The sequence below is a fragment of the Salmo trutta genome, chromosome 4 (genome assembly GCF_901001165.1).
Source record: "Salmo trutta chromosome 4, fSalTru1.1, whole genome shotgun sequence".
Lineage (NCBI taxonomy): Eukaryota > Metazoa > Chordata > Actinopteri > Salmoniformes > Salmonidae > Salmo > Salmo trutta.
Window position 1 is genome coordinate 70,981,111 of NC_042960.1, and position 13,330 is coordinate 70,994,440.

General features: G+C 46.8%; 1 protein-coding gene across 1 annotated transcript in view; it reads right to left on the bottom strand.

The window, feature by feature from the left end:
* The window catches only part of zwilch (zwilch kinetochore protein), a 54,335-nt gene that overhangs the window by 26,288 nt on the left and 14,717 nt on the right, over positions 1–13,330 (bottom strand). The window contains exons 10-11 of the mRNA XM_029751947.1: positions 1,284–1,395; positions 981–1,060 (exon numbers count right to left, since the gene is read on the bottom strand). Of these exons, the coding sequence (XP_029607807.1) occupies positions 981–1,060; positions 1,284–1,395 (192 nt within the window). The remainder of the gene's footprint in view (positions 1–980; positions 1,061–1,283; positions 1,396–13,330) is intronic.

Consider the following 13,330-nt stretch of genomic DNA (forward strand, 5'->3'; position numbering starts at 1 on the left):
CCGCGAGTCAACCAGACGAGCTAAATATACTGAACCATGCATGAGAGCACCAGTTGTTCAGGACGACTGTGTGATCACGCTCTCTGTAGCCGATGTGAGTAAGACCTTTAAAAAAAAGAAGAAAAAAAAAGGTTAACATTCACAAGGCCAGACGGATTACCATCATGCGCTGACCAGCTGCCAAGTGTCTTCACTGACATTTTCAACTTCTCCCTGACACAATCTGTAATATCTACATGTTTCAAGCAGACCACCATAGTCCCTGTGCCTAAGAACTCCAAGGTAACCTGCCTAAATGATTATCACCCTGTACCAATCACATCTGTAGCCATGAAATGCTTTGAAAAGGGCTGGTCATGACTCACATTAACACTATCATCGCAGACACACTGGACCCACTCCAATTCGCATACCGCCCCAACAGATTCACAGATGACGCAATCTCTATTGCACTCCACACTGCCCTTTCCCACCTGGACAGGAGGAACACCTATGTTAAAAAGTTGTTAATTGATTACAGCTCAGCGGTCAACACCATATTATCCTTCAAGCTCATCACTAAGCTCAGGACCCTGGGACTTCCTGACGGGCCACACCCAGGTGGAGAGGGTAGGCAACAACACATCCACTATGCTGACCCTCAACACGAAGGCCCCTCAGGGGTGCGTGCTTAGTCCCCTCCTGTACTCCCTGTTCACCCACGACTGTGTGGCCGCGCACGACTCAACACCATCATTAAGTTTGCAGACGACACGACAATGAGACAGCCTAAAGGGAGGTCAGAGACCTGGCAGTGTGGTGACAACAACTTCTCCCTTACTGTCAGCAAGACAAAGGAGCTCATCGTGGACTAAAGGAAACGCAGGGCCAAGCACGGCCCCATTCACATCGACGGGGCTGTAATGGAGTGGGTCGAGAGCTTTGATGACCAGTTTCAGACAGTCTCTGATGTCTTGATATGATCTGAGGACTATACTTACCCATGGTTTAATGTCACCATACTGCAACGCTTTGATGACCAGTTTCAGACAGTCTCCGACATCTTGATAGGAAGTCACGCCTGTGATGGAAAAGTAGTGATGAATTAAAAACAGCTGAACTGATCTAGATTCCACATCCAAGTTTTATAGTAAGTTGAATTTATTTACATTTTCAAAATGTAAATAAGGAACTGAATATCTTTTTATTGTTCACACATCATCCTCCAAAGTGCTATAAAAACAAAACAAGAAAGGCTGTTCTCTACTCTGCTATTACTGTAATGTACTAAAAACTCTACTCACTGTTCCTCATGCGAACCCAGAGCTGTTCTATGAAGTCCAGGTCTCCTCTCTCCATCAGAGAATTGAATATCTCTGTCTCTGATGTTCCCGTCTCAGTCTTCACCTTCACTGCCTGGGGGGGGGGGGGGGGGGAATACAACCATGACCAATCAGATAAAGCATTATGATTACATGTAATTTCAATTGTTCCAATTGTTTTTTTGTTTTTTTGCAGTTTTATTAAACAATATTCACACCCCTTTGACATGTTGTTGTGTTGTAAAGTGGGATTAAAATGGATTTAATTGTCATTTTCTGCCAACAATCTACATAAAATACTCTGATGTCAAAGTGGAAGACAAATTCTAACATTTGTAGAAAATCCATGAAAAAAAATATATATATATAAAAAAAGACTAATATCTTGATTATAAAAGTATTTAACCATTTTTCAGGTCTTGTCATAGATTTTCAAGCAGATTTAAGTAAAAACAGTAACTCGGCCCCTCAGGAACATTCTCTGTCTTCTTGGTAAGCAACTCCAGTGTAGATTTAGCTGTGTTTTCGGGTTATTGTCCTGCTGAAAGGTGAATTACATCTTCCAGTCTCTGGTGCAAAGCAGACTGTACCAGGTTTTCCTCTAGGATTTGACTGTGCTTAGCTGAGCTGTGTTTCTTTTTTTATCCTGAAAAACTCCCCAGTCCTTAACGACTACAAGCATACCCATAACACAGTGGTGTTCGGTACCGTTTAAGATAAGGGGAACGATATATATATTTTTTTTTAATGAGCATGGCCTTGTTTCTATACAGCATATTGTCATTCACCCAGCTCAATGTTAACATCGATAGGTTAAGGATACTACATGATACTAGAATGTTCCCTGTACCCATCATGAGGTTGCTACAATCTAGTAGGTGCACACTGGTCGAGAGGATTTTGAGTAATCAAGGTGACAGACAACAGACACATTCAATACCTCTTTGTACCCTCTGGCCTGCATCTAGCTGATCTAGGGTGTAATCATTAGACCCAACAGTTGCAAATGAGAGTTTCTATTGGACAAATTCAGGTATGTTTTATCCCCGTTTCGTTCTGTTCACTTCCGTTTAAGAAATGTTTTCAACAGAATCGGAAGAATGAATACACCCTGGGTCACATACAAACACCATGATCATTTGCTTCTTGTATCCTAATTCGCGTCGACGCTCTCCTCTCACCTTTTCACTTAGTTTGTGGACTTCAGAGCACAACACAACAGCTGTCTGTGACCAGGCGACAAAAACCTATCCAAAACCTTCATACCATAACCACTACACACAGCCTACATCGTTGTCACCATATTAGCTAACATCATAGTTAACATAGCTACTAGAATTAACGCGTTAGTAAACACTTTACAATCATGCAGTACAGTTACATCGACATAGAAGAGTTCCAGCATTGGATAGCCTTAGCCAGCTAGCTAGCTAACATAGCATCCTTCTCGGTTTGAGCCGAGTGTTTGAATAAGCTAAACTAGCTAGCTGCATTCGCTAGCTAAGTAAGTGAAAAAGTACTACGAAATATAGCTAGCACTCTACCTCGCTCTAGCTTTTCATTCATTTTTGAAGATATTAAAATTGTTCAACAATTGTCTCTCGGCCTCCCGAGTGGCGCAGTGGTCTGCTGTGCCACCAGAGGCTCTGGGTTCGAGCCCAGGCTCTGTCGCAAGCCGGCCGCGACTGGGAGGCCCATGGGGCGGCGCACAATTGGCCCAGCGTCGTCCGGGATAGGGAGGGTTTGGCCGGCAGGGATATCCTTGTCTCATCGCGCACTAGCAACTCCTGTGGCGGGCCGGGTGCAGTGCACGCTGACCGGGTCGCCAGGTGTACGGTGTTTCCTCCGACACATTGGTGCGGCTGGCTTCTGGGTTGGATGCGCATTGTATTAAGAAGCAGTGCAGATTGGTTGGGTTGTGTATCGGAGGATGCATGGCTCTCGACCTTAGCCTCTCCCAAATCTGTACAGGAGTTGCAGCAATGAGACAAGACTGTAACTACCAATTGGATACAACGAAATTGGGGAGAAAAAGGGGTAAAATAAGTCTTTGAGTCAACTACTCACCACATTTTATACACTGCAGTGCTAGCTAGCTGTAGCTTATGCTTTCAGTAGTAGATTAATGCTCTGATCTTTTGATTGGGTGGACAACGTCAGTTCATGCTGCAAGAGCTCTGATAGCTTCCGGAGGACGTCCTCCAGCCTGTCATAATTACTGTGTGGAAGGGGGTGAAAACCCATGAACCTCCTAGGTTTTGTATTGAAGTCAATGTACCCAGAGGAGGATGGAAGCTAGCTGTCCTCCGGCTACACCATGGTGCTACCTTACAGAGTGCTGTTGAGGCTAATGTAGACCTTCATTACAAAACAGTGTGTTTTAATCAACTATTTGGTGACATGTGAATGTATTTATACTTTCACATGTGAAAAAGGATTTAAAGAAATGTTTCACTATTGATTTTTTTTTTTCCCCCACTGAGGAGGATTGTCTTTCCCTTCCTCCTCTGAGGAGCCTCCACTGCCATAACATGATGCAGCCACCACTATGCTTGGAGAGTGGCGTTGTATTGGATTTGCACCAAACATAACACTTTGTATTCAAGACAAAAAGTGAATTGCTTTGCCACATTTGTTGCAATATTACTTTAATGCCTTATTTTAAACAGGATGCATGTTTTGATATATATTCTTATTCTGTACAGGCTTCCTGCTTTTCACTCTGTCATTGAGGTTAGTATTGTGGAGTAACTACAATGTTGTTGATCCATCCTCAGTTGTTTTCTCCTATCACAGCCATTAAACTCTGTAAAAATGTTTTAAAGTCACCATTGACCTCATGAGGAATTCCCTGACAGGTTTCCTTCCTCTCCGGCAACTGAGTTAGGAAGGACGCCTGTATCTTTGTAGTGACTGGGCGTATTGATGTGTCATTAATAACTACACCATGCTCAAAAGGGATACTACCATTAGGCATTGGAAAACCTCCCTGGTCTTTGTGGTTGAATCTTTGCCTGAAATTCACTTCTTGACTAAGGGACTTTACAGATAATTGTATGTGTGGGGTACAGAGATGATGTGGTCATTAAAAAAAAATCCTGTTAAACACTATTACTGCACACAGGGAGTCCATGCAACTTATTATGTGACTTGTTAAGTACATTTTTATTCCTGATTTAGGCCACAACAAAAGGGGCTGAATACTTATTGACTCAAAACATTTCAAATTTGCATTTTAAAATGAGTAAAAAACAAAAAAATAAAAACAAGTCCATTGACATTATGGGGTATTGTGTGTAGGCCAGAGACCAAAAATCTCAATTCAAAACATTTTAAAATGTAGAAAAATTCAAGGGGTGTGAATACTCTCTGAAGGTACTGTATGTGGTTTCCCCAGAGAGTTCTCCATCTACTGCTGTAGATATATATTGTATGAATCCTATAAATTGAAATTTGACGTGAAAAAAAGTTTATTGCTATCGCATGACGATGGAGAGATGGGCTAGATGGAGAGATGGCTAGATGGAGAGATGGGCTAGATGGAGAGATGGGCTAGATGGAGAGATGGGCTAGATGGAGAGATGGGCTAGATGGAGAGATGGGGCTAGATGGAGAGATTGGAGAGATGGAGAGATGGGCTAGATGGGGTAGATGGAGAGATGGGCTAGATGGAGAGATGGGCTAGATGGGGTAGATGGAGAGATGGGGTAGATGGAGAGATGGGGTAGATGGAGAGATGGGCTAGATGGAGAGATGGGCTAGATGGAGAGATGGGCTAGATGGAGAGATGGGCTAGATGGAGAGATGGGCTAGATGGAGAGATGGGCTAGATGGAGAGATGGGCTAGATGGAGAGATGGGCTAGATGGAGAGATGGGCTAGATGGAGAGATGGGCTAGATGGAGAGATGGGCTAGATGGAGAGATGGGCTAGATGGAGAGATGGGCTAGATGGGGTAGATGGAGAGATGGGCTAGATGGAGAGATGGGCGAGATGGGGTAGATGGGGTAGATGGAGAGATGGGGTAGATGGAGAGATGGGGTAGATGGGGTAGATGGAGAGATGGGGTCTACCCCATCTCTCCATCCCAGTTAGGGGGAGTGATGAGCTCTACAGCAGAGTCTCACAACTCAATCGCTGGATGAAAACTGTTTTCTGCCCCTCCCAAAAGATAGAATTTGTAGATAACTGGCCCTCTTTCTGGGATTCACCCACAAACAGGACCAAGCCTGGCCTGCTGAGGAGTGACGGACTCCATCCTAGCTGGAGGGGTGCTCTCATCTTATCTACGAACATAGACAGGGCTCTAACTCCTCTAGCTCCACAATGAAATAGGGTGCAGGCCAGGCAGTTATAGTCAATGAACTAATCACTGATCATAATCTTGATGTGTTTGGCCTGACTGAAACATGGCTTAAGCCTGATGAATTTACTGTGTTAAATGAGGCCTCACCCCCTGGTTACACTAGTGACCATACCCCCCGTGCATCCGGCAAAGGCGGAGGTGTTGCTAACATTTACGATAGCAAATTTCAATTTACAAAAAAAAAAAACAATGACGTTTTCGTCTTTTGAGCTTCTAGTCATGAAATCTATGCAGCCTACTCAATCACTTTTTATAGCTACTGTTTACAGGCCTACTGGGCCATATGCAGTGTTCCTTACTGAGTTCCCTGAATTCCTATCGGATCTTGTAGTCATAGCAGATAATATTCTAATTATTGGTGACTTTAACATTCACATGGAAAAGTCCACAGACCCACTCCAAAAGGCTTTCGGAGCCATCATCGACTCAGTGGGTTTTGTCCAACATGTCTCTGGACCTACTCACTGCCACAGTCATACTCTGGACCTAGTTTTGTCCCATGGAATAAATGTTGTGGATCTTAATGTTTTTCCTCATAATCCTGGATTACCGGACCACCATTTTATTGCGTTTACAATTACAACAAATAATCTGCTCAGACCCCAACCAAGGAAGATTAAAAGTCGTGCTATAAATTCTCAGACAACCCAAAGATTCCTTGATGCCCTTCCAGACTCCCTCTGCCTACCCAAGGACGTCAGAGGACAAGAATCAGTTAACCACCTAACCGAGGAACTCAATTTAACCTTGCGCAATACCCTAGATGCAGTTGCACCCCTAAAAATTAAAAACATCTGTCATAAGAAACTAACTCCCTGGTATACAGAAAATACAAGAGCTCTGAAGCAAGCTTCCAGAAAATTGGAACGGAAATGGCGCCACACTAAACTGGAAGTCTTCCGACTAGCTTGGAAAGACAGTACCGTGCAGTATCGAAGAGCCCTCACTGCTGCACGATCATCCTATTTTTCCAACTTAATTGAGGAAAATAAGAACAATCCGAAATTTCTTTTTGACACTGTCGCAAAGCTAACTAAAAAGCAGCATTCGCAAATGGAGGATGGCTTTCACTTCAGCAGTAATAAATTTATGAACTTCTTTGAGGAAAAGATCATGATCATTAGAAAGCAAATTACGGACTCCTCTTTAAATCTGGGTATTCCTCCAGGGCTCCATTGTCCTGAGTCTGCACAACTCTGCCAGGACCTAGGATCAAGGGAGATACTAAAGTGTTTTAGTACTATATCTCTTGACATAATGATGAAAATAATCATGGCCTCCAAACCCTCAAGCTGCATACTGGACCCTATTCCAACTAAACTACTGAAAGAGCTGCTTCCTGTGCTTGGCCCTCCTATGTTGAACATAATAAACGGCTCTCTATCCACCGGATGTGTACCAAGCTCACTAAAAGTGGCAGTAATAAAGCCTCTCTTGAAAAAGCCGAATCTTGACGCAGAAATTATAAAAAACTATCGGCCTATATCGAATCTTCCATTCCTCTCAAAAATTTTAGAAAAAGTTGTTGCGCAGCAACTCACTGCCTTCCTGAAGACAAACAATGTATACGAAATGCTTCAGTCTGGTTTTAGACCCCATCATAGCACTGAGACTGCACTTGTGAAGGTGGTAAATGACCTTTTAATGACGTCAGACCGAGGCTCTGCATCTGTCCTCATGCTCCTAGATCTTAGTGCCGCTTTTGATACCATCGATCACCACATTCTTTTGGAGAGATTGGAAACCCAAATTGGTCTACATGGACAAGTTCTGGCCTGGTTTAGATCTTATCTGTCGGAAAGATATCAGTTTGTCTCTGTGAATGGTTCGTCCTCTGACAAATCAATTGTAAATTTCGGTGTTCCTCAAGGTTCCGTTCTAGGACCACTATTGTTTTCACTATATATTTTACCTCTTGGGGATGTTATTCGAAAACATAATGTTAAATTTCACTGCTATGCGGACGACACACAGCTGTACATTTCAATGAAACATGGTGAAGCCCCAAAATTGCCCTCGCTAGAAGCCTGTGTTTCAGACATAAGGAAGTGGATGGCTGCAAATTTTCTACTTTTAAACTCGGACAAAACAGAGATGCTTGTCCTAGGTCCCAAGAAACAAAGAGATCTTCTGTTGAATCTGACAATTAATCTGGATGGTTGTACAGTCGTCTCAAATAAAACTGTGAAGGACCTCGGCGTTACTCTGGACCCTGATCTCTCTTTTGAAGAACATATCAAGACTGCTTCAAGGACAGCTTTTTTCCATCTACGTAACATTGCAAAAATCAGAAACTTTCTGTCCAAAAATGACGCAGAAAAATTAATCCATGCTTTTGTTACTTCTAGGCTCGACTACTGCAATGCTCTACTTTCCGGCTACCCGGATAAAGCACTAAACAAACTTCAGTTAGTGCTAAATACGGCTGCTAGAATCCTGACTAGAACCCAAAAATTTGATCATATTACTCCAGTGCTAGCCTCCCTACACTGGCTTCCTGTTAAGGCAAGGGCTGATTTCAAGGTTTTACTGCTAACCTACAAAGCATTACATGGGCTTGCTCCTACCTATCTTTCCGATTTGGTCCTGCCGTACATGCCTACACGTACGCTACGGTCACAAGACGCAGGCCTCCTAATTGTCCCTAGAATTTCTAAGCAAACGGCTGGAGGTAGGGCTTTCTCCTATAGAGCTCCATTTTTATGGAATGGTCTGCCTACCCATGTGAGAGACGCAGACTCAGTCTCAACCTTTAAGTCTTTACTGAAGACTTATCTCTTCAGTAGGTTCTATGATTAAGTATAGTCTGGCCCAGGAGTGTGAAGGTGAACGGAAAGGCTGGAGCAACGAACCGCCCTTGCTGTCTCTGCCTTGTCGGTTCCCCTCTTCCCACTGGGATTCTCTGCCTCTAACCCTTTTACAGGGGCTGAGTCACTGACTTACTGGTGTTCTTCCATGCCGTCCATGGGAGGGGTGCGTCACTTGAGTAGGTTGAGCCACTGACGTGGTCTTCCTGTCTGGGTTGGCGCCCCCCCCTTGGGTTGTGCCGTGGCGGAGATCTTTGTGGGCTATACTCGGCCTTGTCTTCGGACGGTAAGTTGGTGGTTGTAGATATCCCTCTAGTGGTGTGGGGGCTGTGCTTTGGCAAAGTGGGTGGGGTTATATCCTGCCTGTTTGGCCCTGTCCGGGGGTATCATCGGATGGGGCCACAGTGTCTTCTGATCCCTCCTGTCTCAGCCTCCAGTATTTATGCTGCAGTAGTTTATGTGTCGGGGGGCAAGGGTCAGTCTGTTACATCTGGAGTATTTCTCTTGTCTTATCCGGTGTCCTGTGTGAATGTAAATATGCTCTCTCTAATTCTCTCTTCTTTCTTTCTCTCGGAGGACCTGAGCCCTAGGACCATGCCTCAGGACTACCTGGCATGATGACTCCTTGCTGTCCCCAGTCCACCTGGCCATGCTGCTGCTCCAGTTTCAACTGTTCTGCCTGCGGCTACGGAACCCTGACCTGTTCACCGGACGTGCTTGTTGCACCCTCGACAATTACTATGATTATTATTATTTGACCATGCGGGTCATTTACGAACATTTTAACATCTTGACCATGTTCTGTTATAATATCCACCCGGCACAGCCAGAAGAGGACTGGCCACCCCTCATAGCCTGGTTCCTCTCTAGGTTTCTTCCTAGGTTTTTGGCCTTTCTCAGGAGTTTTTCCTAGGGAGTTTTTCCCAGCCACCGTGCTTCTTTCACATGCATTGCTTGCTGTTTGGGGTTTTATGCTGGGTTTCTGTACAGCACTTTGAGATTTCAGCTGATGTACGAAGGGCTATATAAATAAATTTGATTTGATTTGATTTTGATTTGATGGAGAGATGGGGTAGATGGAGAGATGGGGTAGATGGAGAGATGGGGTAGATGGGCTAGATGGAGAGATGGGGTAGATGGGCTAGATGGAGAGATGGGGTAGATGGGCTAGATGGAGAGATGGGGTAGATGGGGTAGATGGGCTAGATGGAGAGATGGGTAGATGGGGTAGATGGGGTAGATGGGGTAGATGGGGTAGATGGGGTAGATGGGGTAGATGGGGTAGATGGAGAGATGGCTAGATGGAGAGATGGGCTAGATGGAGAGATGGCTAGATGGAGAGATGGGCTAGATGGAGAGATGGGCTAGATGGAGAGATGGGCTAGATGGATAGATGGGCTAGATGGAGAGATGGGTAGATGGAGAGATGGTGGCTAGATGGAGAGATGGGCTAGATGGGTAGATGGGAGATGGGGATGGTAGATGGGGCTAGATGGAGAGATGGGCTAGATGGAGAGATGGGCTAGATGGAGAGAGGGCTAGATGGAGAGATGGCTAGATGGGAGAGATGGGCTAGATGGAGAGATGGGCTAGATGGAGAGATGGAGAGATGGCTAGATGGAGAGATGGGCTAGATGGAGAGATGGGCTAGATGGAGAGATGGGCTAGATGGAGAGATGGGCTAGATGGAGAGATGGCTAGATGGAGAGATGGGCTAGATGGAGAGATGGGCTAGATGGAGAGATGGGCTAGATGGAGAGATGGAGAGATGGGCTAGATGGAGAGATGGGCTAGATGGAGAGATGGGCTAGATGGAGAGATGGGCTAGATGGAGAGATGGGCTAGATGGAGAGATGGGCTAGATGGAGAGATGGGCTAGATGGAGAGATGGGCTAGATGGAGAGATGGGCTAGATGGCTAGATGGGCTAGATGGAGAGATGGGCTAGATGGAGAGATGGAGAGATGGGCTAGATGGAGAGATGGGCTAGATGGAGAGATGGGCTAGATGGAGAGATGGGCTAGATGGAGAGATGGGCTAGATGGGCTAGATGGGCTAGATGGAGAGATGGGCTAGATGGAGAGATGGCTAGATGGGGGTAGATGGCTAGATGGGGTAGATGGGAGAGATGGGGTAGATGGGGAGATGGGGTAGATGGGTAGATGGGGTAGATGGAGAGATGGGGTAGATGGGCGAGATGGAGAGATGGGCTAGATGGAGAGATGGGCTAGATGGAGAGATGGGCTAGATGGAGAGATGGGCTAGATGGAGAGATGGCTAGATGGAGAGATGGGCTAGATGGAGAGATGGGCTAGATGGAGAGATGGGCTAGATGGGAGATGGAGAGTGGGCTAGATGGAGAGATGGGCTAGATGGAGAGATGGGCTAGATGGAGAGATGGGCTAGATGGAGAGATGGCTAGATGGAGAGATGGGCTAGATGGAGAGATGGGCTAGATGGAGAGATGGGCTAGATGGAGAGATGGGCTAGATGGAGAGATGGCTAGATGGAGAGATGGGCTAGATGGAGAGATGGGCTAGATGGAGAGATGGCTAGATGGAGAGAGGCTAGATGGAGACGATGGGCTAGATGGATAGATGGAGGATGGGCTAGATGGAGAGATGGGCTAGATGGAGAGATGGGCTAGATGGAGAGATGGGCTAGATGGAGAGATGGGCGAGATGGCGAGATGGGGGAGATGGAGAGATGGGGGAGATGGAGAGATGGGCTAGATGGGCGAGATGGGGTAGATGGAGAGATGGGCTAGATGGGCGAGATGGGGTAGATGGAGAGATGGGAGAGATGGAGAGATGGGAGAGATGGAGAGATGGGAGAGATGGGGAGAGATGGGGTAGATGGGGTAGATGGGGTAGATGGGGTAGATGGGGTAGATGGAGAGATGGGGTAGATGGAGAGATGGGGTAGATGGGGTAGATGGAGAGATGGGTAGATGGAGAGATGGGGTAGATGGGAGAGATGGGGTAGATGGAGAGATGGGCTAGATGGAGAGATGGGCTAGATGGAGAGATGGGCTAGATGGAGAGATGGGCTAGATGGAGAGATGGGCTAGATGGAGAGATGGGCTAGATGGAGAGATGGGCTAGATGGAGAGATGGGCTAGATGGAGAGATGGGCTAGATGGAGAGATGGGCTAGATGGAGAGATGGGCTAGATGGAGAGATGGGCTAGATGGAGAGATGGGCTAGATGGAGAGATGGGGGAGATGGAGAGATGGGGGAGATGGAGAGATGGGGGAGATGGAGAGATGGGGAGATGGAGAGATGGAGAGATGGAGAGATGGGAGAGATGGAGAGATGGGAGAGATGGGGTAGATGGGGTAGATGGGAGAGATGGGGTAGATGGGAGAGATGGGGTAGATGGGAGAGATGGGGTAGATGGGAGAGATGGGGTAGATGGGGTAGATGGGCTAGATGGAGAGATGGGCTAGATGGAGAGATGGGGGAGATGGAGAGATGGGGGAGATGGAGAGATGGGGGAGATGGAGAGATGGGAGAGATGGAGAGATGGGAGAGATGGAGAGATGGGAGAGATGGGAGAGATGGGAGAGATGGAGAGATGGGAGAGATGGAGAGATGGGAGAGATGGAGAGATGGGAGAGATGGAGAGATGGAGAGATGGAGAGATGGAGAGATGGAGAGATGGGAGAGATGGGGTAGATGGGAGAGATGGGGTAGATGGGAGAGATGGGGTAGATGGGAGAGATGGGGTAGATGGGGTAGATGGAGATGGGTAGAGATGGGGTAGATGGAGAGATGGGGTAGATGGGCTAGATGGAGAGATGGGTAGATGGAGAGATGGGTAGATGGAGAGATGGGTAGTGGAGAGATGGGTAGATGGAGAGATGGGGTAGATGGAGAGATGGGGTAGATGGAGAGATGGGCTAGATGGAGAGATGGGCTAGATGGAGAGATGGGGTAGAGGGAGAGATGGGCTAGATGGAGAGAGGGGCTAGATGGAGAGATGGGCTAGATGGAAGATGGGCTAGATGGAGAGATGGGCTAGATGGAGAGATGGCTAGATGGAGAGAGGGCTAGATGGAGAGATGGGGCTAGATGGAGAGATGGGCTAGATGGGCGAGATGGGCTAGATGGGCGAGATGGGATAGATGGGCGAGATGGGCTAGATGGAGAGATGGGCTAGATGGAGAGATGGCTAGGATGGTAGGAGATGGGGGAGATGGAGAGATGGGGGAGATGGGAGAGATGGGGGAGATGGAGAGATGGGAGAGATGGGAGATGGGAAGAGATGGAGAGATGGGAGAGATGGAGAGATGGGAGAGATTGGAGTAGATGGGAGTAGATGGGAGTAGATGGGGTAGATGGGAGAGATTGGGGTCGATGGGAGAGGATGGGGTAGATGGGGTAGATGGGGGTAGATGGGGTCGATTAGAGATGGTAGATGGGTCGATGGTAGAGATGGGTAGAGATGGGATAGAGATGGGGTAGATGGAGAGATGGGGTAGATGGGAGAGATGGGGTAGATGGGTAGATGGGGTATGGAGAGATGGGGTAGATGGAGAGATGGGTAGATGGAGAGATGGGCTAATGAGAGATGGGCTAGATGGAGGATGGGCTAGTGGAGAGATGGGCTAGATGGAGAGATGGGCTAGATGGGAGATGGGCTAGATGGAGATGGGCTAGATGGAGAGATGGGCTAGATGGAGAGATGGGCTAGATGGGAGATGGGCTAGATGGAGAGATGGCTAGATGGAGAGATGGGCTAGATGGAGAGATGGGCTAGATGGAGAGATGGGCTAGATGGAGAGATGGGCTAGATGGAGATGGGCTAGATGGAGAGATGGGCTATATGGAGAGATGGGCTAATGGAGAGATGGCTA